At 41.0% G+C, this 27,461-nt stretch overlaps 1 protein-coding gene across 1 annotated transcript; it reads right to left on the bottom strand.

The window, feature by feature from the left end:
* Window positions 1-647: 647 nt before the first annotated feature.
* On the bottom strand, window positions 648-8,782 carry LOC139310146 (vomeronasal type-2 receptor 26-like). Its single transcript, XM_070934303.1, has 4 exons — window positions 8,009-8,782; window positions 3,723-3,950; window positions 1,985-2,111; window positions 648-1,549 (listed from the first exon to the last, which is right to left on the bottom strand). Exons 1-4 carry the CDS (start codon window positions 8,780-8,782, stop codon window positions 648-650), a joined length of 2,031 nt encoding a protein of 676 aa, XP_070790404.1.
* Window positions 8,783-27,461: the final 18,679 nt, after the last annotated feature.

The raw sequence follows: 27,461 nt of genomic DNA, 5'->3' as shown, positions 1-27,461 counted from the left end.
ATCTATTCTTCATATATGGAAAAACATATCTGTTTTTCTCTTTCTTGATCTCTCCCATCCATATCTCTCTCTCTCTCTCTCTCTCTCTCTCTCTCTCTCTCTCTCTCTTTATCTCTCTATCTCTCTATCTCTCTTATTTATCTAACACATTTATCTATCTCATTTACCTAACTATGAATGATCATACATTATCGAGCCAGAAGATATCAATCAAATATATACAGTATTTGAAATTAACTATTTCTTTTAAAGAAAGTCAGAACATCACCCCAGAAACTAACATATAACACCAACCTATATAGTCACAAATGACAACCTATATAGTGACAAAAACACACACCATCATTAGCCATAAATTTAATCTAAAACCATATCAGAACATCTCTGGTCACAGTTTATCTGGCTTGATTTCAGAGATTTTATTAATTTCATAATATGAATTCAGTTTAGGATAATTGAAGGATATAATTATTTCAGATAATTTGAGTTGTTTTAGCAACTTTACTACTAAATTATTATAATTATTATAATTAAAAATTCACAAGGAATGAAGAAAGATAAGTAACAACACAGAAAACATTACTTCAGAGTATGTGATTTTATGCTGCATGTAAACTGTACAAAAATAAACATCAAAATAAAGAAACTTAATGATTTTTTATCATCAGATGTTCTTTGGTATTCATGGCAGGTCTCAGGATAATAATGTAGCATTTGGGGATAAAGATGCAGCCCAGTAGACCCAGGCCAGAGGCCAGGATGGAGAAGATCTGCACGGCTACCATGTATTTCCCCTTGGTGCTCAGATAAGTGGGAACAAAGGAGATCCAAACGCTACAAAAAACCAACATGCTGAAGGTGATCAGTTTGGCTTCGTTAAAAGCCCCTGGCAGATTTCGAGCCAGAAATGCCACCAGGAAACAGATGGCAGCCAAAAAACCCATGTAGCCAAGAGCAGAGTAGAACATGGTGACAGAGCCTTCATTGCACTGCAGCAGGATGTGTTCTGGTTGGGAATGAAAGTCAGAATCTGGGAATGGGGGAAAGACTCCCAGCCACATCATACAGAGGCCTACTTGAATACCAGAGCAGGATAAAACAATAGAGTTGGCCAGACTCTTCCCCAGCCATTTCCTCATGCTGCTGCCTGGCTTTGTGGCCAGAAAGGCCACCACCACCATGACAGTCTTGGCCAGCAAGGAAGACACGGCAACTGAGAAAACAACACTGAAAATGGTTTGTCGGAGGAGACAGGTCATTTTCACGGGGCGACCGATGAATAGAAGGGAGGTCAAGAAAGAAAGCAGGAGTGAAACCAGGAGGATGTAGGTGAGTTCACAGTTGTTGGCTTTGACTATGGGAGTGTCTCGGTATTTCATGAAGATTCCCAGAATAAAGGTGGTGGTTAGGGACAAAGCGATGGCAAAGAAAGCCAGGATGAGCCCTAACAATTCTTGATAGGATAAGAAACTTATACTTTTGGGGACACACTGATCTCGCTTCTTATTGGAATACTGGTCATCTGGACACTTTTCACAATGGGCTGCATCTGAGAAAAAAAATAGTTAACATGAATCTGTTTCTGCAGCTGTAGGAGCATGAAAACTGCATCAGAAATCAAATACTTCATTTTCAAAGAATAATATTTCTCCCCAGTGATATTAATATTATACAGCATTAGTTAAAATAATCAAACAGTCTTTTTAAAAGCTGAAGATGAATGTGATTATCAGCTCTCAAAACTTGTCCTCTTTTCCAAAACCAAGCAAAAAAGTAACAACTCAGTAGAAATCAGCAACCTTTCATTATTTATTTTAATGCTCACAACATCATCCAAATTTGGTGATAGTGCCCAATCATTGAAGTTTGTGGATGCCTTCAAGAAATTTAATGTTTTTCTTGCTTCTTTATCAAATATCCCCCCAAAAACAAGATAGAATATTGATTGTATCTTGATTTTTTTTTTTGGAGCTACCTACTGTACCTTCTTGCACAGAGAATGTTCCTTCCATACACAGAGAACAGTCGTAGCAGCAAACTGGGGCTCCCTCTCTCACAAGCTTGGAATAGCCTGGGGAGCAACTTTCTGTACATCTTGAATAAGGCACCATCTAAACATAAACAGAAAAATTAGTCAGGGTGATCTACTGTATGAATTAGAAGGATTTACTGAAATCAAGTGGCTTCCAAAAGCTCAGGAGCACATTGAGTAAAATCAGTCAAAAAGTAGTGGCATGAACTGTAATTAGTCCACTTTGAAGCGGCAAATGAAAGATCTTTCTCTTTGTCTATCAGTCTCCATTGTAGATCCCAAAACAGACTCACTGCCTTAGTTTTTCCCCCAAAGGAAAGTAGTTCCATTACAAAAGGTTTTACTCCTGAGGGCATATGTAAGAATGATATAACTTACCGTATTTTTTGGAATATAAGACGCACTTCCCTCCCCCCCAAAAGAGGTGAAAATTTCAATGCATCAACGTAGCCAAAAATGCGAGGCACGGAGGAAGCAATGGTCTTCGGCAATCCCTGCAGCCTGGATCAGCTGATTAGGGGTATTCTGGGAGACCAATTCACCCACCAATCAGCTGCTCATACTGAATCAGGCTGCAATAATGTGCTGAGGCTGACCTGGCTGTTTGTGCAAGGACTGTGCAAGTTTGCAGCAGCAAGGAAAACACAAGTAGAACAGAGGAGTTTCAGTTTCAGTTTCAGAGATCAGCACAGCATGCAGCTTTAGAATAATTGACCTAAGCCACGCCCAGGTTCCATTCATGTTGCTCCCACAGCAAATAATGTTTCAGTTTCCAAACAGCCCTCAACTCTCTCACACACTGACAGGATGCTAGCCAGCTGAATACTGATGGATGCTGGTAGGCAGAGGCAGATTTTTTTTTTCTTATTTTCCTCCCCCAAAACTAAGGTGCACCTTTTACTCCGGAGTGTCTAATCCTCCGAAAAATACGGTATATATTTTTTCTCCATCTTTGCTTTTCATATTCTGGATTTTTCTCCCAAAGGTGCTTTTTCAAAAGACAACTGATCTTTGTTTTCCCTTAAAGACATTCCACTTCTCATTCCAGACTGAATGGTGAAGTATGGAAGGATTTATAATCCTTGCAGTTATCTGGTCGTTAGCAGTCTTTCTGAAAGTTGTTGAGGCCACGTGAAATTTATCTGCACCCTCAGGGTCACCTGAATAGTTCAAATGGGTGTGGAACCTTTCTGCAATTCCTGAATCTATATGTATATCCTGTTTACAACACAGTCATTTCAGCATTTCCAAATCTTTCCATCCTCCACCATTAAGTCAGAACTGAAGAAGCTTCTTGGATGAGAAGTGAAACATCTTCAAGGGAAAACAAAGTCCAGGTGCCTTTTGAAAAAGCACCTTTAATACAACCTGGATGACTGAGAATCTCCATAGACATTCTGGATTTTCTCTTACTGAAAACAAGATAAATTTGATGTACTATAAATTATGGCAACATATTCCAGTTTAATAATGTAGATTGCAAAACCCACAATACAATGCAGCAGATTCCAGTGTGTGATAGATTATTATAAAACCTCTAAAGTAAAATGATATCTAATGAATTAATGAGGCTTTAAGTTCTCTTATTTGGAAATTATCTCAACTGGCCTCAATAAGAATTATTTCTGAGCAGAAAAATTTCCACATGTGGAGATAAATAGAAGAGCAAAATCCAAGCAGCCTCAACTACTTTGTTAAATAAAGTTGGCCATTGGATGGTGCTTTGATTGACAGATATCTTGACATCTGAGGAAGCTTGTCTTTCTACATTCCCAATTTTCACCCCTGCGTCTGATTTGTTCAAAGATGATGTCCACTGCATGATATCAAAGTCACCAACAGGAACTCCATTTTCATCAAAAAAAATCCCATCTCTGGAAATATTGTGATGTTGGAAGTTTCTCAGGAACCTATGAAGCTGCAGGAAAAAGAAAAAGACATTCCAATTTGAGCCTTTATTCAATATTTTTCTTGCTATTATTCCGGATTGGAGGTACTCAGAATAATTTAACCTCTTCAAATCATCACTACAGTCTGAAACAGATTGATTCATGGGAAGCTTCTTCCAGTCATTCTCCAGGAATTTACAGCTCTTTTTCAAATATTTATAGAAGGAAAGGGAAGAGAAGCGAAGGGAAGGGAAGGGGAGAGGAGAGGAGAGGAGAGGAGAGGAGAGGAGAGAATAACAGAGTTGGAAAGGACCTTGGAGATCTTCTAGTCCATCCCCCTGCTTAGGCAGGAAACCCTACACCACTTCAGACAAATGGCTATCCAACATCTTCTTAAAAACGTCCAGTGTTGGAGCATTCACAGCTTCTGGAGGCAAGTTGTTCCACTGATTAATTGTTCTAACTGTCAGGAAATTTCTCCTTAGTTCTAGGTTGCATCTCTCCTTGATTAGTTTCCACCCATTGCTTCTTGTCCTACCCTCAGGTGCTTTGGAGTATAGCTTGATTCCCTCTTCTTTGTGGCAGCCCCTGAGATATTGGAACACTGCTATCATGTCTCTCCAGTCCTTCTCTTCATTAAACTAGACATACCCAGTTCCTGCAACCGTTCTTCATATGTTTTAGCCTCCAGTCCTCTAATCATCTTTGTTGCTCTTCTCTGCCCTCTTTCTAGAGTCTCAACATCTTTTTTTACATTGTGGCAACCAGAACTGGATGCAGTAATCCAGGAATGGCCTTACCAAGGAATTATAAAGTGTTATTAACACTTCCCGTTATCTTGATTCTATCCCTCTGTTTATGCAGCCCACAACTGTGTTGGCTTTTTAGGCAGCTGCTGCATACTGCTGGTTCATATTTAAATGGTTGTCCACTGGGACTCCAAGATCCCTCCCATAGTTACTACCATTGAGCAAGGTACCACATATACTGTACCTGTGCACTTTGTTTTTCTTGCCTAAATGTAGAACCTTACTTTTTTTAACCATTGAATTTGATATTGTTAGATAGCGCGCAATGTTCAAGTCTGTCAGGATCCTTCTGTATCTTAAGCCTATCTTCCTAAGTGTTAGCTACTCCTGCCAGCTTGGTGTCATCTGCAAATTTGATGAGTTCCCCATCTATCCCCTCATCCAAATAATTCATTATCTCAAATTCTTGAAAACATGGAATAGATAACACTACCACCATCAGGTGGCTTTGTAACTGGATAACAAATTATATTCAACATGTAGTCCTCTGGGGAACCTCATCCACATGGAGGAAAGAAAGCAATGGGGTACCCCAAGTTTCCATTTGAGGCCCAGCACTCTTCAATATCTTCAAAAAAGATCTAGGTGAGGGAATTGAAGGGGAACTGATCAAATTTGCAGATGACACTAAGCTGGCAGGAATAGCCAACACTCCAAAAGACAAGCTCAAGATCCAAAAAGATCTTGACAAATTGAACATGGTCCCCTACCTAACAACATGAAATTCAACATAGATAAAAGTAAGGTTTTCCACTTATTCAACAAAAACCAACAGTATAGGTACAGACTACGTGTCAAGATTCCGAAAGATGCCCTAATTAATTCATGCACCATGATCCAAACTTCAAGGAAATATATTCATTTATTAGGAGCACCATTCCGGCAATACTCGGATGCAGTTAGGACTGATGCTATGTAGATTTATGTTCCCCTATGACCCTGTCTCTCCCCTCCTCTCTGGCCATGTCATAAATCACATTCTCCAATTAACCATTTTGGCTGGCTGTGAAACCTAACACCCTCCTTCTGATTGCGGTGAGAAAGAATGTATGGAATTCACTTCAGTTCTTCCTCCCTCCTGCTCATGGCAACTTGAAAGCTTTGCAAGTTGACACTACGTGAAATTTGGCTTAATGCCAGTAACCGTGAGAAGGATCTTGGAGTCCTAATGAACAATCACTTAAATATGAGCCAACAATGTATGGCAGCAGACAAAAATGCCAATGCAATCCTAGGCTGCGTTAATAAAGGGATAGAATCAAGATCACATGAAGTTCTAATATTGCTTTACAAAGCCTTAGTAAGACCACATTTAGAACACTGCATCCAGTTCTGATCAACACAATATAAAAACGTTATTGAAACACTGGAAAGACTGTAGAGATGAGCAACAAAAATGATTAGGGATCTGAAGGCTAAAACATACCAACAACAATTACAGCAGGGGTAAAATCCTACTAGTTTGGACCGGTTTGGGTGAACCGGTAGGGATGATTGGAATCAGTTCGCCGAACCATAGCAATCATCCCTGGTGGCCCACACATGACTGCTCGCCTCTTCCAGCTCTCTCGCCTCTTCTGGCTCACTCACTGCTTCTGGCTGCTCAGCCCACCCACCCACTCCCACCCTATGTAAGTTCCCTTTGCCATGCAGCCCAGCTACCTGCCTCACCAGTCACCTCTCCTGCTCAGCTCACCAAAGGTAAGCAATGCATGCCGCCTTCTCGCCGTTCGACTTGGGTTGGGTGCCACGGCCCGGGCCCAGGAACATGTGATTCCCAGAGTCCTTGCAGCTGCCACCCACTCACTGCCCGCCTCGACCGGGTCAGAGAATGCATCATTTCCTGGCTCCGGCCTTGTCCCTGAGCCGCTGCCCACTCTCCTTTTGCCACATTATGTGTCCTTAACTTTAGGGAAGGCAAGCCAGGGCTGAGACATTGCCGCTGGGCTGAATGCCAGCTCACATCTTGCCTCCCCCCCCCTTGTCGCGAGATGCCTGCAGCCGCAGCCTCTCTTTTTTTTGCTGCTCCTGTAGGTGCTTCTTGTCCCAAAAGATGCAGCAGCTGCAGGCTTCTTGTAGCAGAGCCGCTCTCCTTCTTAAACATGTCACTGCCATTGCCACGCTGTTCCATGTGCTGGGTGCACATGCACACACCATTTACTTATTCATTCAGCATTAATCAGTGGTGTGCGCATGTGCATGGAACAGGGTGGCAATGGTGGCAGCACATTTAAGAAAGGGAGCAGCTTCCTGTAACTTTCGCTACAACAAGCCTGCAGCTGCTGCATCTTTGTCTGAAATGGTGCAGGGTCTCCTGCTTGATTTGTGGGTTGGACTAGAAAAACCTCTGAGATCCTTTCAAACGCTTATTATTCTATGTTTTATGTTCTATGTTTTGCTGCTTCACCATCACAGCCCCCTCTGAGGCAAGACCACTTGCAGATATGGGAAAACATGTAATGGGAGAAGAGGGAGAATACAATTTTGCCCTCAGACCTGATGAAGATGAAGTTAGCAGAGTTAGCTAGCAAAATTCAATCTTAATCCAGAAAAAAAATCCAGCTGAATTCCTTAGCTTGGAGACCACTTTGTGATCACAATAAAGGTTGAGGATTGCTGGAATATTCTGATGCTTGTTTAGTTTTGAAAATTACGTTGTCACCATAGAGCTATTTCTGTCACAAAAGCATCCCAAACTAGCACAGGTTCTTTAACTTTGGAAGATGTTTCTCTATCATCTCTCTCTAACTCACCATCAGGGTTCCAAGTAATACGCCCATAGCAAACAGGACTCTGAGGCAAGCAGGTTCCTCAAACATCAGTTTTATTGGACATATCATATAGGCATAGGCTGGTGAAACCTGACTCTAAATGTTCCCACAGTTTTCACCTAATTAAAAGTAAAAGTTTTCCTCCCCTTTCCAAACAATCAGTCACATGGTCCAATCAAGGTGTCATCCAGTTGCCTGGTGACTTCACTCATCCTCCCTCCGGCCATTGGTGGGAATGTCCTTGGTTCCCAGGAGAAAGTATTTTGTTTTGGCTACAAAACTCCAGCTATCTCTATTCCTCCCCTCCCTCTCTATCCCTCAGCTCCAATGTGGCAACACTGAAGCATCAAAATGGCCTCGGTCAGGTCAGCTTCAGGATTGACACCCACTCTCAAAACCACAAACTGGGCAACTGTTCTTTGGAATATCTCACCCCGTTCTACATCTAATTTAATATTGAGAAATTGGATGGGGAGACTTAATGTAACCTCAAAGGAGAAGACATACCTCCCATGGCTGTAAAATGTGAGGTGGTTGATGGTCTCCAACTTGCATTCTCCTCTTACTCCATTGGGAGGAAGAGGCAGCACTGAGGACCCAGGCCACAATTTGAATTATTTGGGAAATACTGGAGGAGTCCCGAGACATGATTCTTGCAATGACATCATGGGGTGGAAATTCCCAATTCTCCTTTTCTCTACATTTTTTCCAAACTTTCTTAGATAACACAGGACTTGAAAAAGAACATTGGAATGCTTCCTTTCCATACGATGAGAACATAGATGCATGAGAAGTAAAGTCATAATACTGAATCCTTCTCTTTGTCTTGATGAGGAAGGAAAACAAAGCATATTTATTTTGGAGATCAACATAGAGGTCAAAACTATCTACACTTAAAGCTGTCAAAGTTGTTGCAATCCACACCCTTCCCACAATGGATGTATTAGTCATATCAATCGTTTTTATTATTGTTGCTAACATTCCTGAGGCCTGAAAATCCAGTTGGCATACTATAATTTTTATTTGACTCATGATAAGAGAAAGGAACATGTTCCTTTTTTCTTGCATGAGAGTTTCTCCAGCACTTGTCGGCAGAATTGCTTCTGGGACAAATCCTGAGAGGACAATGCAAATCCCATTTTTTAGAGCAAGAACTTCCAAGCGTCTTTTGAATTTTTCTCCTTTTTCATTGTCCTGAGAAAGGAGGCCGATCCACGTCCATTGGAAGTGCAGGAGCAGCTGGACGATTGCTGTGTAAGGAGGTTCTTGGTTTGGGGTCATCCGATATGAAAAAGGAAAATGATGATTTTTCTCAGCTGTCTGGTTGATGACATTATAGTTGATCTAAGATAAATGAGAAGGTACTGGTAGTGTAGGAAGTTAGCACCCAGCCCCTCCTAGGAAAATGAGATATTTTAGGAAATATTAAAAGGGAAGAATATTTCCCCTAAAGTGGAGGCAGAAACTCAGCCCCCCCCCTTTGTCAATGGGTCTTTAAGGCCTGAGCCGGTCTATTCTACATAACAAAGATCTACCTGCTTCAAGCAGAACTATAATAGCAATTCCAAAGCCCTTTCAGTACATCACCATCCAGCAAGGCTCAACCAATCATGGACTCAAACACAACTTACAAAGTTGCCCCTGTATGGCCCCATGGGAGTCTGACAACCAATCAGAATAAAGCTCAAATTCAAAATCCCAGAGAGGGCATAAAACTCAGTCACTCTCAGCATCTCTTCACTTTTTTTCTTCACCCAACATCATCAAGGCATGTGATCCTGTCCACCATTAATACCATCTTTCCAAGTAACTTCCATCTAATTTATAATAACTTCCAGTGCTTTTCCCCCATTTGTAACTGAACCCAGAAGGATATTTCTTCCAACAGTAGTTTGTGCCAGTTTTAATGATAAAAGTGAGATGGTAAATTTAAGGGCCTTTCCACACTGCTGAGAGACATTTCAAACGATGAATTTTGCATGAATTTTGCTGGTTCTCTGGATGTTCTGTCCTGTTGTCTTGTATGCTGCCTTTGAAACCAGGGAGCTCTGAATTATCTGTGGGTGATGTTCATTGGAGGTCCTCATAGAGCACACCCTTCTGGTCACATTATAACTCTGTAGTCACCCATCCACTCAGTCAATTAGTCAATCAGAATAGAGCTGGAAAGTCTTCTAGTCCAACCACCTGCTCAAGCAGGAGACCCTAGTCCAGGGGTATCAAACTCAAGGCCCGAGGGCTGGATCTGGCCTGTGGGGTCGCCCTTGAAATAGCAAAGGACCAGCCCGCAGTGCCTCTGCCAGTGAAAATGGAGTTAGAGAGGGCTGGGCATGGCCCTCCCGAGCTCTGTTTTGGCAAGCAGAGGGTTGCAGGAGGCTTCCCAGCCAAAAATAAAGCTTGCGAGGGCCATGCATGCCCCCTCCGAGCTCTGTTTAAGCTGGCAGAGGGTTGCAGGAGGCCATCCCAGATGAAAATGGAGCTTCGGAGCCCATTTTCGCTGGCAGAGCATTCAGGCCACGGCAGGTTCCCCTGACACAAGTGACATCATACTGTCCATTCCCACCTTGGCCATGCCTCCACCCAAAGTCAGACACAACCTGGATGTGGCCCTCAATGAAATCGAGTGACACCCCTGCCCTAGTCCAACCCCCTGCTCAAGAAGCAGACCCAAGACCATTTTACACAAGTGACTGTCCAGTCTCTTCTTAAAAAAAGCCCCAGTGATGAAGCACCCACAACTTCTGAAGGCAATCTGTTCCAATAATTAATTGTCCTCCAAGCCTTAATTCCAGGTTGCTTCCCTCCTTGATTAGCTTCCATCCATTGCTTCTTGTCTTCCCTTCTGGTGCTTTGGAAAATAAATGGACCTCCTCCTCTTTATGGCAGCCTCACAAATACTGGAAAACTGCTATACACTCATGGAATATCTTTTTCAACTGACAAACATATTAATTTCTCATAGATTATTACTACTTATTTGATTGTTTCGTATGTTGGGCTTGAAATATTGTTACAACCCCCCTCAGGAATTGTTTAATATTGGTCTATTATTTCATAGTCTTCATTCATATAATTGATTTGAAATAACTCTATATAAACTCTTTAATTGGCTGAATTTCTTTCAGACATTTGAAATGCAGAAGTCAGTTTACGAACCTCCTTTAAAAAAAAAAAAACCAAATCAACTGGCATTTTGCCAAGCTCCAGTTCAAAATAGGAAAGAATATTATGACATACTTTCTTCTGTGTTGTACATTAATTGTTGTTGTTAGTTGTAAAGTCATGTCTGACTAGGGGTGAAATGTAAAATGTGTTACTACCGGTTCTGTGGGCGTGGCTTGGTGGGCGTGGCCAAAAATTTTTTTTTTAACTTTTTAAAGCATTTTTTTCTGCAAATGCAAAAAAATGCTTTGAAAAGCCTCTGCCGATCAGGCAACTCACCTGGGATTGTCAGAGAGACTTTAAAGCATTTTTTTCTGCAAACTCTTCAGTGGAAGAGGTGGTTAAAAAAATGCTTTAAAAAGCCTCTGACGATCCCAGCTGAGCCGCGCGATCATCAGAGGCTTTTTTTTTACTTTTAAAAGCATTTTTTCAGCGGAAGCAGAAGTAAAAAAATGCTTTTAAAAGTAAAAAAAAAAGCCTCTGATGATCATGCGGCTCAGCTGGGCATGGTGGTGGTCGGGGGAGCAGCCATTTTTGGGCGATCCAGTCCTAACTGGGAAGATTTTAACCCCTGTGTCTGACCCATCGTGACCCCATGGACAATGTTTCTCCAGACCTTCCTGTCCTCTATCATCCTCTGGAGTCCATTTAAGCTCACACCTACTGCTTCAGTGATTCGATCCAACCACCTCGTTCTCTGTCATCTCCTTCTTCTTCCTTACCCAGCATTAGGCTCTCCTCCAGTGAGACCTTCCTTCTCAATAGGTGGCCAAAGTATTTGAGTTTCATCTTCAGGATATGGCCTTCTAAAGAGCAGTCAGGGTTTATCTCCTCTAGGAATATGGTCACCAACTGATGGTCCATGGACCACTGGTGGTCCATGAGAAAATTTAGGTGGCCCTCAGAAAAATTATTTGCAGTTTTATATTGCACTAAATCAGGGGTCCTCAAACTACGGCCCCTGGGTCGGATATGTGCAAAGAACATTTGTGTTGCTGCAGAATCTCCCCCTTTGGGGTCTTCTTGTGTGGGTCAGAGGGGGGAAGAAATTCTGACTTGAGGTCTGTTTCAGCCCCCTGGTGCAGGGCTTTGGGTGAAGGCTGGAGGGAAGTGCCGCTGGTGGCGAAGATCCGGAGGTCCTTGTTCCAGTGAGACTGCATCATGGCCTGGAATTGGCTGACCATCTCAGTCTGCTGAGCCTCCAGGTACCAGTAACTGGCCTTGTACTCTTCTGCTTGGAAAGCCTATGCTCGTAGTCCTCAGTGAGGTGCTTCTGCTGAGCCTCCTTCTCGGTCAGATTGAATTTGAACTGAGCCAGATGTTTTGCCAACTCTTTCTCGTGTTGGCTGCTTAGCTCCAACAACTGCTTCCTGTTGGGGCCCTAAGGGGCCCAGGCGGGTAGGCTAGGAGGCTGGCAAGACGCCCCTCGATGTGAGTGACATCAAGTTGGCCGCACCCACCCAGCCAGTCATTAGGCAGGGATTTAAAATTATGAATTTAGTGGTCCCTGAGGTCCAAAAGGTTGGGGACCCCTGCTCTAGGACTAACCAGTTGATCATCTTGCAGTCCAAGGGACTCGCAGGAGTCTTCTTCCGCACCATAGTTCAAAGACATCAGTTCTTTGGCGCTCAGCCTTTTTTATGTACACTATTTTTTTTTATGTACACTAGAGAAAGTATGTAAAAGCTGCTTTCTGGAGGTGCCTTCTACTTATCTTGACCCATTTATTGTTTTTTTCATATCTTTCTTTTGAATTTTTTACTTCAGTCTCAACATTATAAAAATGAGGAATTCCTCACTGTGAGAGTTATGAAGAGTTGGAACAGCCTGCCTCCTGGAGCTCCACTGCTGGTTATTTTCAAGGAAAACTTGGACAGCAATTTGGCTACAGTGGTCTGACCATTCCTCTTCTGTGTAAGGAGATGTACTTTTTATTCTATGATTCTATGGAAAAAAATCTCTTTTGCATTGGTCATTAAATTTTCAAAATGTTTAAAAGTCACTGATTCAACCCTCATACATTCTATGACAAAGTCTTACTTTTTGAAAGTAATAATTTTCAAAATTCCCAATGGTCACACCCAGACTTTTTCTGCTACCAGAGGCCTGCTGGCCACATGGACCAAAGCCAAAGTATGTATATTCATAGAATGGTGGACTGCAACCGGTTTAAAAACTGGTTCTGTGAGCTCACACTTTGCATTTGTGTACAGCGCTCAAAATACATCAATATCAAGCTCTATAGCTTACCCTCTAGTGCTGCCTTCTAGGCAAATCTGAACAATTTACAACATGGAATTAATTTCATTTGGCTTTATACCTGTGGAATTTTATAGATGCTCAAGACATTGGAAATATGATCAAAGAGTTCAGAATCCATCTCTTCAAGAATCGCCAGCAGGTTCTTTTGTCTTCCACATCTGTAGTTTGGGATGTTCTCCTGTCCTGTAGACAGCACATCCAGCATGGCCTCATAGGTCATTCTTGCATTGAAAAAGGTCCCATAGAAGTTGTAGCCCAGGGTGATGTTGGGTAAGAGCCTTGAATTCTGGTTGACTTCATGAACAGCCAACAAGAAGGGCAGAATTTGGTAGAAGGTGTTCTCACTGCAATGTAAAAAATTTCATCATCTTTTTTTGCTCTATATCAATGATTTATGTGATCAACTTAAAAGGAATTGCATTCTTTTTGCCAATGATGTAAAATTACTCAATTTTACAGATAATTCTGTTGTTTTGCAAAGGGATCTCAACTATGTTTCTAAATGGTGTCTGAATGGTCACCTATTTGGCAACTTCAAATTTCAATTCATAAATGCTCTGTCTTATATATTAGTAAACATAATCAGAATGTCAAGTATAAGAAAAGTGGCATTGATCTAGCACAGTGGTCACCAACTGGTTGTGGCTGCTTAGCTCCAACAACTGGGGCCCTAACTGGGGCGCCAGTAACTGGCCTTGTATTCCCACAGGTCTTCCCTCTGCATGGAAAGACAATGCTTGTAGTCCTCAGTGAGGTGCTTCTGCTGAGCCTCCTTCTTGGTCAGATCCAATTTGAACTGAGCCAGATGTTTTGCCAACTCTTTCTCATGGTGGCTGCTTAGCTCCAACAACTTCTTCCTCTTGGGGCCCTAAGGTGCCCAGGCAGGTAGGCGAGGAGTGGCAAGTAGAGGCTGGCAAGGCACCCTTTGACATGTGTGACATCAAGTTGGCCACACCCACCCAGCCGGTCATTAGGCAGATCATATTAGCGGTCCCTGGGATTTCAAATTACGAATTCAGTGGTCCCTGAGGTCCAAAAGGTTGGGGATCTCTGATCTAGCAGATGACCCTCATCTTGTTAAGGACATAGGTGTACTTACTTTATCTCTGACAATTTATGCTCCAACGCTCACTGTAACAGCATTGCTAAAAAAGCATTAAGAGTTGTAAGGTTAATTTGACGAAGCTTTTTTTTCTGGAAACATTGTATTGCTCATTAGAGCTTATAAAACTTATGCTAGACCAATCTTAGAGTATTGTTCAACTGTTTGGAATCCCCACCATATATCTGACATCAGTACAATTGAGTGGGTTCAGAAGTACTTCACGAGAAAAGTCTTGCACAATTCTTTTCACAATAGAATTCCCTATGTTACTAGGCTCAAAATTCTCAGTTTGGATAATTTAGAACTGCGTCCTTGTGGCCAGGCCTAGGTATTGCATCCAAAATTAAACAGTGATATTTTACCTGTAAATGACTTTTTCTGTTTTAATCGCAATAATATGTCGGCGAACACTTTAAATTCCATGTAAATCGTTCTAAACTTTACTGTAAAAATATGATTTCTGTAATAGAGTTGTCAAAGTCTGGAATGCCCTACCTGATTCAGTTGTCTCAGCTACAAATTTTCACAGTTTCAGTCACAAATTGACTTCCATGGAACTTACATCATACTTAAGTGGTAAGTAGGGGGAGCATGCATAAGTGCACTAATGTGCCTATCGTCCAGGGGTAAAATTCAGCAGGTTCTGACAGGTTCTGGAGAACTAGTAGTGGAAATTTTGAGTAGTTTGGAGAACTGGCAAATGCCACCTCTGGCTGGCCCCGGGAGTGGTGTGGGAATGGGGATTTTGAAGTATCCTTCCCCTGCCACACCGACCAAGACACACCATGCCCATCAAGCCACACCCACAGAAGTGGTAGTAAAAAAATTTGAGTTTCACCACTGCTATCGTCCTTTTCATTGTACTTTTATTCTCTTATTCTTGTTCTCATTTTTCTTTGACAAATTCAAATAAAGAAAGAAAGAAATCTTCAGTTTGGATTTTCATGAAAGCATATAATATTTACTGCAGCTTTATATCTATATAGTGCAATCAGTGGTGGGATTCATCCAGTTCGCACCACTTTGGGAGAACCGGTTGTTAACTTTCTGAGCAGTTTGGCAAACTGGTTGTTGGAAGAAATCATTAGGGCAGAGAACCGGTTGTTAAATTACTTGAATCCCACCACTGAGTGCAGTGCCAAAAAGTTAATCAACTTCTCTTTATTCATGTCAGGGATCCGACAGATGCCCTAATTAAATCATGAGCCTCTAACCAAGCTTCAAAAGAAATCCAGTTAGTTATTAGGAGCTTCATATAGGCACTTTCCCAAGTGAAGCCAAATCTGACCCCACGTAAATAATGCCCCAACCATGACCTTGTTTTCCTCCTCCCCTCATGCTGTGTCATTAATCACATTTGCCAACGGAGCAATTTTGCGGGCTGTAGAGATCACTCCCCTCCGGCTGCTGTGGTAACCCTGGGATACAGCCTTTAGAGATATAATTCTAGAATGTGCATCTGTCTTTGGCTGCTGTGCTGTTTTGTCGGTTTCCCATCCCACTTGCCTATGGCAACTCGAGAGCTGGCCAGGGATGCTTTGCAAGTTGACATTTCAATTAAATTATTCAATTTATTTGAATTTTGCAAGTGATAGACATTTTTGAAATTTCTCTGAGAAGAACAGTCCCATTGACACCACTAGGAGCTTCTTGCCAAAAAAAAAATATCAGAGAGAGATAGCAAGCTTGTTATGTCAGGATCAAAGGAATGCTATCAAAATCACCATAACTGATTCTGCCTTTTTCTCCACATTATGACTTGGAGGAAAAAAAATGAGGAAAATTATTCTTATAGTTCAGGAGCCAGGTAAGGAAAATGGTTACAATAGCAAGAAACCTCCACACCATTGTCTTCTCAAAAAGAAAGTGTGAAGGTTTCTTAGTATTGTAACTGTTTCAATCTGCTTAGAATAAACTTTTTGCAAAACTGAAGCATTTATTTAATCCACTTACCTATTTATAAAGCTAATATATCACTCATATCAATTCACAACAATCCGTAAAATGTAATTAAAATCATACCACTCAGGTGTGAACTAAATCATATCTCTGATGAATATACAGTAAAGGTGACAAATAGATTTAAGGAATTAGATCTGATAGACAGAGTGCCTGAAGAACTATGGATGGAGTATCGCAACATTGTACAAGAGGTAGCAACTAAAACCATCCGAAAGAAAAAGAAAGGCAAGAAAGCAAAATGGCTGTTGAGGAAGCTTTGTAAATAGCTGAGGAAAGAAGGGAAGCGAAAGGCAAGGGAGAAAGATAAAGATAAACCTAATTGAATGCAGAATTCCAGAGAATAGCTAGAAGAGATAAGAGTGCCTTCTTAAATGAACAGTGCAAAGAAACAGAAGAAAACAAAAGAATAGGGAGGACCAGAGATCTCTTCAAGAAAATTGGAGATATGAAGGGAACATTTCCTGCAAAGATAGGCATAATAAAGGACCAAAACGGTAGGGACATAACAGAGGCAGAAGAGATTAAGAAGAGGTGGCAAAATTACACAGAAAAATTATATAAGATCCTTTTCTTTCCAATCCTCAAGAATGCTATTAAGGGATGCTACCAAGTGTACATGTATAGGTTGTTATCATATGATATGATTTCTTCCCGTTGTATCACCCTGGAGAGGACTAACTGTTGGGATTCAAGTGCTAGATTAGCAAGTGGTATTACCTAACTGAAGATGGATATCTCTTTAGCAAGCCTTCCTTAGACTTAGATATTAGCTGCAAAATACTCATGGTTTCCATAAAGAAGGCTGAGCACCAAAGAATTGAGGCCTTTGAACTATGGTGCTGGAGACGACAGAAAATGAGGTGGCTGGATGGAGTCACTGAAGCAGTCGGTGTGAGCTTAAATGGTCTCAGGGGGATGGTAGAGGACAGAAAGGCCTGGAGTAATGTTGTCCATGATGGTGATGGGTCAGACACGATTTTGTGACTAAGAACAACAACATTCACGGCTTTAGAGTTATTGTCCTATATTTTACAGTTAACTACAGTTAATGGGATTCCTCTGCCACTAAACATTAACTTATCTCATAAAGTCTGTCCCCTCCTTGAATTCGGTTTTTAAAAAGTATCCCTTTTATCTAAACCAAAAGGAACAGGGAAGCTACAAAAGTGTTGAAGGGTGGAAAGAAAGAGCGGAGAGGGTGATAGGAATTATAGAATAAATGTAAGGAAGGGGAAGAAACAGTAGGGAGAAAATACCAGAGATCTCACTCTATTTTAAGGTGTCATTCATTTACTTTATTGGGAGTTACTGTTTAACCATTGTTAATAAATAAATAAAATAAATATGAATAAATATGTTGCTGACTCTCCAGAGTACCAAGGTAATCATTTTGAAAGCAGGCAGGACCCCATCCAGGCAAGATTCATTGTGGGAGAGAGTTGGCAGTGCCCATTGTTGCCCAGTGTTGAGGCTGACACTTGTGGAAGAACTTAAAAAGAAACTTTGCAAATTCAGGTTTGACAAAATCATCAGGTTCCCCAAGAGCCTTTTCTCTAAAGCAAATTGGAATGAGCAGTAATGATTTGCCTTTTTCAAGGTGAGGAATAGGGGAAAGGAAATCATTCCTAGAAAAGACATTGGAGATATGTGGTTGGAGAAGATGACACAGAAACATATCAGTTTAAAACCTGAACTATTCCTGTTGGGGATTCTACCAGAAGTTTATAGTAAAGAAAATGTATACTTGATTATTCATGTAATAACTGCAGCTAGAATTGTATTTGCACAAAATTGTAAAAGTGAAGAGATCCCTACGGATGAAAATATGATTAAGAAAATATTAGAATGTGCAGAAATGAATAGAACAGAATAGAACAGAACAGAACAGAACAGAACAGAACAGAACAGAACAGAACAGAACAGAACAGAACAGAACAGAACAGGTTTTTCTGCTGCACCAGCTCAGTAGAATCACACCCACTCTGTTCTGGACTTTTCTTCCTTTCTAGCAGCTAGCAAACTCTTCCTGCTAGGTGGGAGGAAAAAAGCCCAGAATCCTTGGATGAGTTGACAATTACCTTTTCAGTTGATGGGTTGGAGGCTTGGAGAATGAAAATGGGTACAACAGACCTCCGATTTCAGACATTATTCCTGTAATCCAGTAGTCTCCTGGCTTGTAGTAATGGAACCACTCGTTTTCTTCTATGATCACCTTAAATGGACATTTCATCAGTGTACCTGCACAGGGAATTTGAGACAGAAACTGAAGCAGAAAAAGCTGTATATGCAGCAGCAGCAACATTTGACATCCAGTATACTGCAGAAGATCCTTTCTAGAGTTCTTTCTTCAGCACAGAGTTAAATCTCAGAGATCACAGAAAGACCACAACTACAGTGAAGAAGGTCCAGTTTGCCCCCAGATTTGGAAGAGCTATCTGCAATTTCAGACTGCTAGAGTATTTGCCCAACTTTACCCCAAACTCTGATCTCATTACAGGAGGCTGTTACAAATCAGATTATCACATGCTGTCTATCCCATTTGTTGTCACATAGATTAGCAACTAATTGTGGTGGTGGAAATCCCATAAACCTTGTTCAAAGGAGAATAAATAATCGTGATTTTGATAATTAGAAGGGGAATTGGGAACGAGACTTGGCCATAAAAGTGTGCCGTTGGAGAAAAGAGTTTTCTTTGACTCAGGAGAATAATCCTAATTTGAGAGCTGAGAAAGGAACAATTCAGGGAAATTTGATTGTTTTTTAGTCTCCAAACTTATTCTTGAGATTGTAAAGATTTAAATGTGTAAAAACAGTTCAACACTCTTGAACTAGGCAGTGGGCCATTATAATTCCTTCTTATTTTGTCTGATGTGGATGAGGCCATCTTCTTCAGTGAAGGTTTGATACTCCAGAATGAATTAACTCCAGATCATGACATATTGAATCACCTATTATTATTGTTGATGATGAGCCACGGTGATGCAGTGGTTAAGTGCAGTACTGCAGGCTACTTCTGCTGATCACCGGCTGCCAGCAGTTTGGCAGATCGAATCTCACCAGGCTCAATGTTGACTCAGCCTTCCATCCTTCCGAGCTCGGTGAAATGAGGACCCAGCTTATTGGGGGCAATAGGCTGACTCTGTAAACTGCTTGGAAAGGGTAGAATAGAGCAGAGCAGAGCAGAGCAGAGCAGAGCAGAGCAGAGCAGAGCAGAGCAGAACAGAACAGAACAGAACAGAACAGAACAGAACAGAACAGAACAGAATAGAATAGAATAGAATAGAATAGAATAGAATAGAATAGAAAAATAGAGTTGGAAGGGACTGTTGAGTTACATATCCTATTTTATTCTTGTTGAGTTCATTCTTGTTGAGTGCTGGGTTCTGGACACTTTGATATGGTAAACAATTGGAGGGAGGAAATGTTTCTTATCTTTACAGATAACTTAGAAGTGGCTAGGATAGATTCAATACTACTGTTACGGTGTGTGTAAAAAGTATTTGTTGCTTGTGCAACGAGCAGAGCAGAAACACACAGGGAAGGAGATAAACGTCCAGCTCATGTGAGAATAATACTTTATAGATAACAAACAGTCTCGGTGTAAGTAAAACAGTCCAAGGTCATAAACAGTAATATCAGTCCAGTAAGTATCTTCCCTTACCAAAGCAAACAGACTTTAGTAACTCTTGGTATACAGTACCATACGCAGTAAGCAACAGGATACAATCAGGTATCAATCCGGAAGAAGCAGGAAGAAGCAGGAAGAAGGAACGCTTCTCTGTGCTGCTTATTTATGCACTGTAGCCTAATTACAGGGTTCAGCAAACCCTGATTACATGGCTCAGTTGTTTCTTAAAGAAACAGATATTGCCTGACCAACAAGTTAGGAGTAAGCTGCAAGCTGAACCTAACATTCTCCCCATTGGGCAGGACAATATCCACAATAGATACAGAAACAGAAATGCACATCCAAATCATACATTGTACAGTGGTATCAGTTACATTTCAGATTCTTAATCCAACTCTTTCACAACAATTGGTGTGTTTAATGGCACCTTGCGCTTTAGTAAAGTTGTCGGCAATATTGTACTCTGATGCGCAATATTCCAATGTAATCATGTTATCCTTAACACATTGCCGAACATTCAGATAACGTATATCAGTGTATTTAGTCCTTGTCTTTACAGCAAGATTCGTTGCCATTTTAATGGCTGCCTGGTTATCTTCATAAACCGTAATAGGATAATCCATTTTGAATCCAATATCTTCCATCAACTGTTTATAATAAATCAGTTCAGTACATGTAAGTGATAGACAAGAAAACTCCGCTTCCATGGTAGACAAACTGATGTGTTTCTGGCGAATTGATCTCCATCCAATCAGGCAGTTATCCAACATGATTGCCATTCCAGACGTAGATTTTCTGGCAAAACTGGCATCAGCATATGCCTTTAACATCATATTGGCATTTGGTTCTAAATACATAGCAAAATGCAATGTTCTTTTAAGATACCTAAGAACACGTTTAGCAGCCTGCCAATGCCTATCAGTAGGCTCTGAACTATATTGTGCTAGTTGATTAACACTAAAAGCTATATCAGGCCGTGTCCAGTTGCTCAAATACGACAAACTGCCTATTAATGATTGATACAGTTCTTTACTGAACTGTGGACTCTGCAAACTATCCTGCTGAAATTCCTGTGCCATAGGAGTCTTGGCAGGTTTACATAATTCCATCCCATATTTTTTCAACAATTTGCAGATCTTATTAGACTGTGATATTTTAAATCCTCTAGATGTTTTCAGGATATCCAGCCCTAGATAATGCCGTATATGTCCTAGATTTCTAAGTTTAAATTTTGTTTGCAACTGACCGATAATCTCTCTGGCCTCAGCGTCAGTTCTGGTAATTATGGCAATGTCGTCTGTAAAGAGTAACAAGAATGAAACACATCCATCCTGTTCTTTTTTAAACAGACATTTATCTGCTACGCCCTCATAGAACCCAATGTTATGTAATTCCTGCACTATACATTGGTTCCACTCGTAACCTGATTGCTTTAAACCATATAGGCTTTTTTGTAGCCTCCAACACTCAGTTCTATCCTGTGTATCATAACCAGGAGGTTTCTTCATATATATTGTATGCCTCAACGGAGCGTTCAAATAAGCTGTCTCGACATCTAAATGAGTAATTGAGCATTTATTTCTAGCTGCCCAAACAAGCATCGTTCTCAAAGTGCTCGCTCGTAGACTTGGAGCAAAAACCTCATCATAGTCTCTATCTGTCTGTGAGAACCCTTGTGCAACAAGCCGAGCTTTATGGGTTACTACCCCATCTACACTTTTCTTTACCTTATAGACCCACCTACAGCCTATAAGTTTCTCATTTGGTGGTTTTCTTACAACTTCATAGACACCAAGCCTCTTCAAAGAATCAATTTCTCTATCCATTGCCTCTTGCCAGGCTTTTTGCTCCTTTTCTGGATATAATTTTATATCATGATAACTGGATGGTTCGATATCTACTTGGCAAACCACTGTGGCTTTATAGCGATCTGGTGGATGCCGGTCCCTGGAAGATCGTCTAGGCATAACAGGACTAACATCAGGTATATTGGGTTCATCCTCCCCTAACCCTAATTCCTGTTCCTGTTCTTCAACCTTAATAGATGGTTTATCATCCATCCCAGATGAACTATCATCAGGAATATGGTCCATTCTAACATCTACATCTGTAAAACCATAGTCTGCTTTTTCTAACCTGTCCCAGCCTTCATGTTCTAGGAATTTAGCATTAGTGCTACACAAAACTTTTGTTGTTCCTTTTTCCCAGAACCTATAGGACCTATGGTTAGCCTCATAGCCAACAAAAATCATTTTCTTTGCTCTCTGTTGGTCCTTCCTTCTCTGACTAACTGGTGTATGCACCCAGGCTGGTGCACCAAAAGTATGTATATAACTTAAATCAGACTTCCTCCCGTGCCATAAAGTAAAAGGTATTTTTCCTGTAGAGGAGTGTACCACATTATTTAAAATATGATTGGCACATAGTATTGCTTCTCCCCATAATTTATCAGGTAAACAAGCATCAGCCAGCATAGTCCTAGTCATAGCTTGTAGGGTCTGGCCTCTTCTTTCAATATATGCATTATGTTCTGGCCGAAAAGGGGCAGAACGTTTATGCTGTATCCCAGCATCCTTCAAAAACTTAGCCAACTGATGGTTAGTAAACTCAGTTCCATTGTCAGTAACAATGCATTTCACCTTAAACCTCTGCTTCCTTTCTACAAAATGAAGCCAATTTGTGATACATTGAAATGTATCACTTTTGGACTTCATAAGGTAGCAAAAACCATATCTAGTAAAGTGATCAACTATACTCAAAATATAGCATGCTCCCCCTAAACTGGGTTTCTTTGGCCCTATTAAGTCTAAAAAGACTACCTCCAAAGGTTTAGTTGTTTTAAACCCATTGCAGCGGTTTGCAGGTGTAACTTTACTTTTATGTTGGTTACAAGTATTACAGTTCAGGTATTTGCTGCAAGCCCTTAATTTTATGCCGTTAGACTGCTTAACAGTCGAATTCAACAACCTGAAATTCAGATGACCAAGCCTTCTATGTAATAAATGTACGCATTCATCATGAGGCTTTACATTTCCAAATTTAGCTTTTGACTGAACTAACAGTAATGACGTATCCCTAATAACAAATAAGTCGTTTTCTAATTCTGCAGTAACTACAGTGCCTTCACATTCCAGCAAACATTTGTTGTTTTTAAAAGTTACTGTAAACCCAGAATGTAGTAATGACTTTACAGATAAAAGGTTATATTTCAAACTAGGGATATAAAGCATGGGTAAAGGGTGCTTACTAATAGAACATTGAACAAGTCCCTCCCCAGCTACAGTCACATTCCAGCCATTAGCTAATTTGACCTTTTTAGTACTTTTCTTCATATTTAGAAACAGTTTTCTGTTTTTTGTTATTGATTGAGAGGCACCACTATCAATCACCCACCAATCATCTTTTATATTATTAGATGAACTGGTTGCTAAATTACACCCTTTCCTGGGTTTAGCAGAGTTACTAGCAGATACTTTCTTATTACAATATTTTGCAATGTGCCCCTTAGCCCCACAAGCATAACAGCGTTTAACAATATTGACATTCTCATATACAGCTTCCACTTTTGGTTGCTGTTGCATCCTTAACTGGTCTCGTTCTTGCCTACGTTTGGCCTCATCCAGTAACCTACCAGTTATACTGGCCAATGTTAGTTCATCTCTAGACAATACTTCTAATGATGAAACAAAAGAGTCATAACTGTCATCCAACGATGAAAGAATAATATAAACTTGCTGCAGTTCAGTAAACACAAGGTCTTTCTCATGTAGCTCCTGGAAAAGCCCTGTCATGGAGTCCAGGTGAGCCATCATGTCTCCTCCTTTCTGAAGATGTAAGCGAAACAATTTCCGTGTCAGGTAGATATGGACACCCACAGAGTCACGAACGTAGAGCTTCTTTAGCTTTGTCCAACACCTCGCAGCAGACTCTTCGCCCCGGAAATGGACAAGTTGCTGGTCTCCCAGTGTCAGGCCAATGATGCATAAAGCACGCTCATTGTCCCTGTGAAACTTCGCTATCTTTTTGGCATCTTCTTCATCAGCAGCATTCAATGCAGTTATGTCCGGTGGATTATTAACCATGTCCCACAGTCCTTCTTTTCGCAAAAGTAGACAGCATTTTGTGGACCAGGTAACATAGTTTGTTCCATCCAACCGGGTTATAGTAGAATAACTTGTACCTTGCTCAAAAGCCATCATCTTGACTACTACACCCACTGCCTGCACTTCTCACTTCCACAAAAACAAATTAAAGAGCCCTGGAACGTTCTGGGCCCATAACCAATGTTAGGGTGTGTGTAAAAAGTATTTGTTGCTTGTGCAACGAGCAGAGCAGAAACACACAGGGAAGGAGATAAACGTCCAGCTCATGTGAGAATAATACTTTATAGATAACAAACAGTCTCGGTGTAAGTAAAACAGTCCAAGGTCATAAACAGTAATATCAGTCCAGTAAGTATCTTCCCTTACCAAAGCAAACAGACTTTAGTAACTCTTGGTATACAGTACCATACGCAGTAAGCAACAGGATACAATCAGGTATCAATCCGGAAGAAGCAGGAAGAAGCAGGAAGAAGGAACGCTTCTCTGTGCTGCTTATTTATGCACTGTAGCCTAATTACAGGGTTCAGCAAACCCTGATTACATGGCTCAGTTGTTTCTTAAAGAAACAGATATTGCCTGACCAACAAGTTAGGAGTAAGCTGCAAGCTGAACCTAACAACTACAATGACAGAAATCAATATTAGGACAATCTACAATCCTGATTTAGCATAATGAGTGAAACCGATCAGTATGTGAATTAAGATATATGGAAATTTCTTTGCTTTTCCAATGCTTTCTCAATATCGAAAGAGAATGTAGAAGGCAGAGGAAATGGCACTGAGAGACCATTGCCAAGACAAGGTCAGATAAAAGTAGTACTGACTTATATGATGTAGCTTTCCTAACTTGGAATACAGCGAAGGGCTGACTGACAAAAAGACAAAGACAAAGAAAGGATACATGCACAAAAATATATTTATATATTTATAGGTAAAGGTTTAAGTGGGTATAGGTAAAGACTTCCCCTGTCAGTTGAAGAGGGTAAGAGTTCAGGTATACAAACATTCTTTGGTCAAAACCCAAAGCCTGAGTAAATAGGCCTGAAACTTTGGTCAAGGTTAAATATTTTCTCTTGCCAGTAAGGAGGTGCTGAGATGACAGAGAGTATTTTTATCTGAAAAGAGCAGACTGACCCAGACAGATGCATCCTGTTGCTGACTTCTGCATTTAACCTCAAATGTCATATATAACGTGTGCTATGTATAATTATACCCCAATATATTCATGTTATTTCCTTTTTCCTGTTATCTATCACCAAGGGTCTGGAGAGTCTCCTTTCACTTCCTCTAGGACCAAATATGTATTAATGCAACCTCGACAAATGTATAAAATTTGTACTGAAAGTCACTTGAAATGGCCTGATGCTTTGCCACTTGCTTTGTATGCTATTCGAAGCTCTCCGAGAGGACAGCACAAGTTGTCCCCATATGAATTGATGTTTGGGCGTCCTCCGAATCTTTTGAGACGCCACCTAGCGGGATGGCCAGATTTGGGTCATAAGGGGGGTGTTTGGCATATGGAAATGGTGCAAGAATTAAGCAAACAGGTTGAAAAACTACAACAATATGTGATGGAACAGGTACCCCCAAGATTAGTAACTCGCTGTCATCCCTTTAAGCCTGGAGATCGAGTGTGGGTTAAGCATTGGAAGAAAGAACAGTTAGAGGGAAGATGGAAAGGACCGTTCACAGTTGTTATGTCTTCCCCACTCGCTGTTAAAATTGCAGAATCCAAATCGTGGATCCATTGGACACGAGTCAAAGCGGCAGCAGACAAGAACTGGAGAGTGTCCATGGACCCGAAGAATCCAACCAAGCTTACCTTTAGACGCAACTAAAAGGTGTCTTACATATGTATATAGGTTGTTTGGAGCGTATCCAGGTATGACTGGGTGGCTGTAAGAAGGAAAGAACGTCTTGCCCTGCCGGAGCACACCGGAAGCTGCTTCCCTGCGCACGGCTGAAGATTGGCCTCACTTTATGTGGGAGACTTGGATGTGGGGATTGTGGATCGTTGCTGTTTTAGTTTTTGTTCCTTTTATATTTTATCAATATAGACTGAGATTGTGTGGAGAAGCCCTTAATCCTCCGGTCCCTTTGCCCGACGTGGTTCTCTTCGCCCAAACTATTCCCCCACCACAGCTGATCATGTGGCAGGAATTTCTAAAAGAAGAAAGAAACCCTTGCTAAGTCACACCGGAAGCTGACTTTCTACGCACGTGGGGAGATGAGGAATGGCCTGCTGAACGAATCATACAAGTTTATGGACCAGCAACCTGGGCAGAGGATGGTTTGTATGGCTATCGAACACCTATATATATCTTGAACCGGTTGATTCGTTTACAGGCTGTTGTTGAAATAATCACTAATGAAACAGTAAAAGGCCTAACGCAATTAGCTAGGGAGAGTGTGAAGTCAAGAACTTATATCATGCAAAATAGGCTAGCTTTAGATTATTTGCTTGCTAAAGAGGGTGGAGTGTGTGGAAAATTTAATCTAACCAACTGTTGTATTGAAATAGATGAAAGTGGTAAGGTCATAAAAGAAATCACTGATAAAATGGTCAAGGTAGCTCATGTGCCGGTACAAACATGGAGAGGATTAAACCTGAAAGATATGTTTTCCGGGTGGTGGCCAAAGCTGCCTGGATTACAAGCAATTGTAGGTTTAATTGGACTGATAGCTGCAGGTTGTGTCATACTGCCATGTATTTTACCCATTTTTGTTAAAACTATTTCGAACAGTCTATCCTTATTGGTGGAAAGAAGGGCAACGGCTCAGGTAATGGCTTTGTGGGCTTATCAGGAACTCCACCCAAGTCAACCTGGGGAACCTGGAGAACCTGAGTACGTGACTCTTCTGGATATGTCAGATGAGTCACGAAGGGGGGAGTGAAGAGGGTAAGAGTTCAGGTATACAAACATTCTTTGGTCAAAACCCAAAGCCTGAGTAAATAGGCCTGAAACTTTGGTCAAGGTTAAATATTTTCTCTTGCCAGTAAGGAGGTGCTGAGATGACAGAGAGTATTTTTATCTGAAAAGAGCAGACTGACCCAGACAGATGCATCCTGTTGCTGACTTCTGCATTTAACCTCAAATGTCATATATAACGTGTGCTATGTATAATTATACCCCAATATATTCATGTTATTTCCTTTTTCCTGTTATCTATCACCAAGGGTCTGGAGAGTCTCCTTTCACTTCCTCTAGGACCAAATATGTATTAATGCAACCTCGACAAATGTATACGTAGTCGAAAAGTATATAAGCAACACCTCTGTACACCCTTCGGGGTTCAGACAATTTGCTGTGTTAACTGCTGTTTGAACCTTATGCATAATAAACCTTTCCTGCATTGAAGTGCTTGGTCTGGTCCCGTGATTTTCCTACAACACAGTCATGACCAACCCAAGGGACGGTGCTCATCTTTGATTTACAAATGAAGAGCCTTTATCTGAAGATGCTTCCATGGTCATGTGGCTGGCATGACTATGCACTGAAGGTGCATGAAACATTGTTACTTTCCCGCTGAAGTGGTACCTATTTATCTACTTGCTTTTACATGCTTTTGAATTGCTAGGTTGGCAGGACACACACACAGAGAAACAGACACTGTATGTACAGTATATGGAAATAGAAATGGATATTGAAATGGATATGGACATGGATAAAAAACAGGAAGCAATTTTATTACTCATAAGCACATCTTCATTGTCACATCATATCTACATGGATCGCCC

The sequence above is a fragment of the Pituophis catenifer genome, unplaced genomic scaffold (assembly GCF_029215685.1).
Source record: "Pituophis catenifer annectens isolate HBS135680 unplaced genomic scaffold, rPitCat1.0.hap2 SCAF_2, whole genome shotgun sequence".
Taxonomy (NCBI): domain Eukaryota; kingdom Metazoa; phylum Chordata; class Lepidosauria; order Squamata; family Colubridae; genus Pituophis; species Pituophis catenifer.
This window is presented reverse-complemented; position numbering and strand designations above follow the sequence as displayed.

Excerpts from the sequence above, each read along its gene's own strand:
- LOC139310146 (XM_070934303.1), bottom strand. The coding sequence starts at position 8,782 with ATGACCCCAAACCAAGAACCTCCTTACACAGCAATCGTCCAGCTGCTC. Across the intron at positions 3,951-8,008 it reads ACATTTTACAGCCATGGGAG|CTTCATAGGTTCCTGAGAAA; the intron begins GTATGTCTTCTC and ends TTTTTCCTGCAG. Across the intron at positions 2,112-3,722 it reads GGCCAACTTTATTTAACAAA|ATGGTGCCTTATTCAAGATG; the intron begins GTAGTTGAGGCT and ends GTTTATGTTTAG.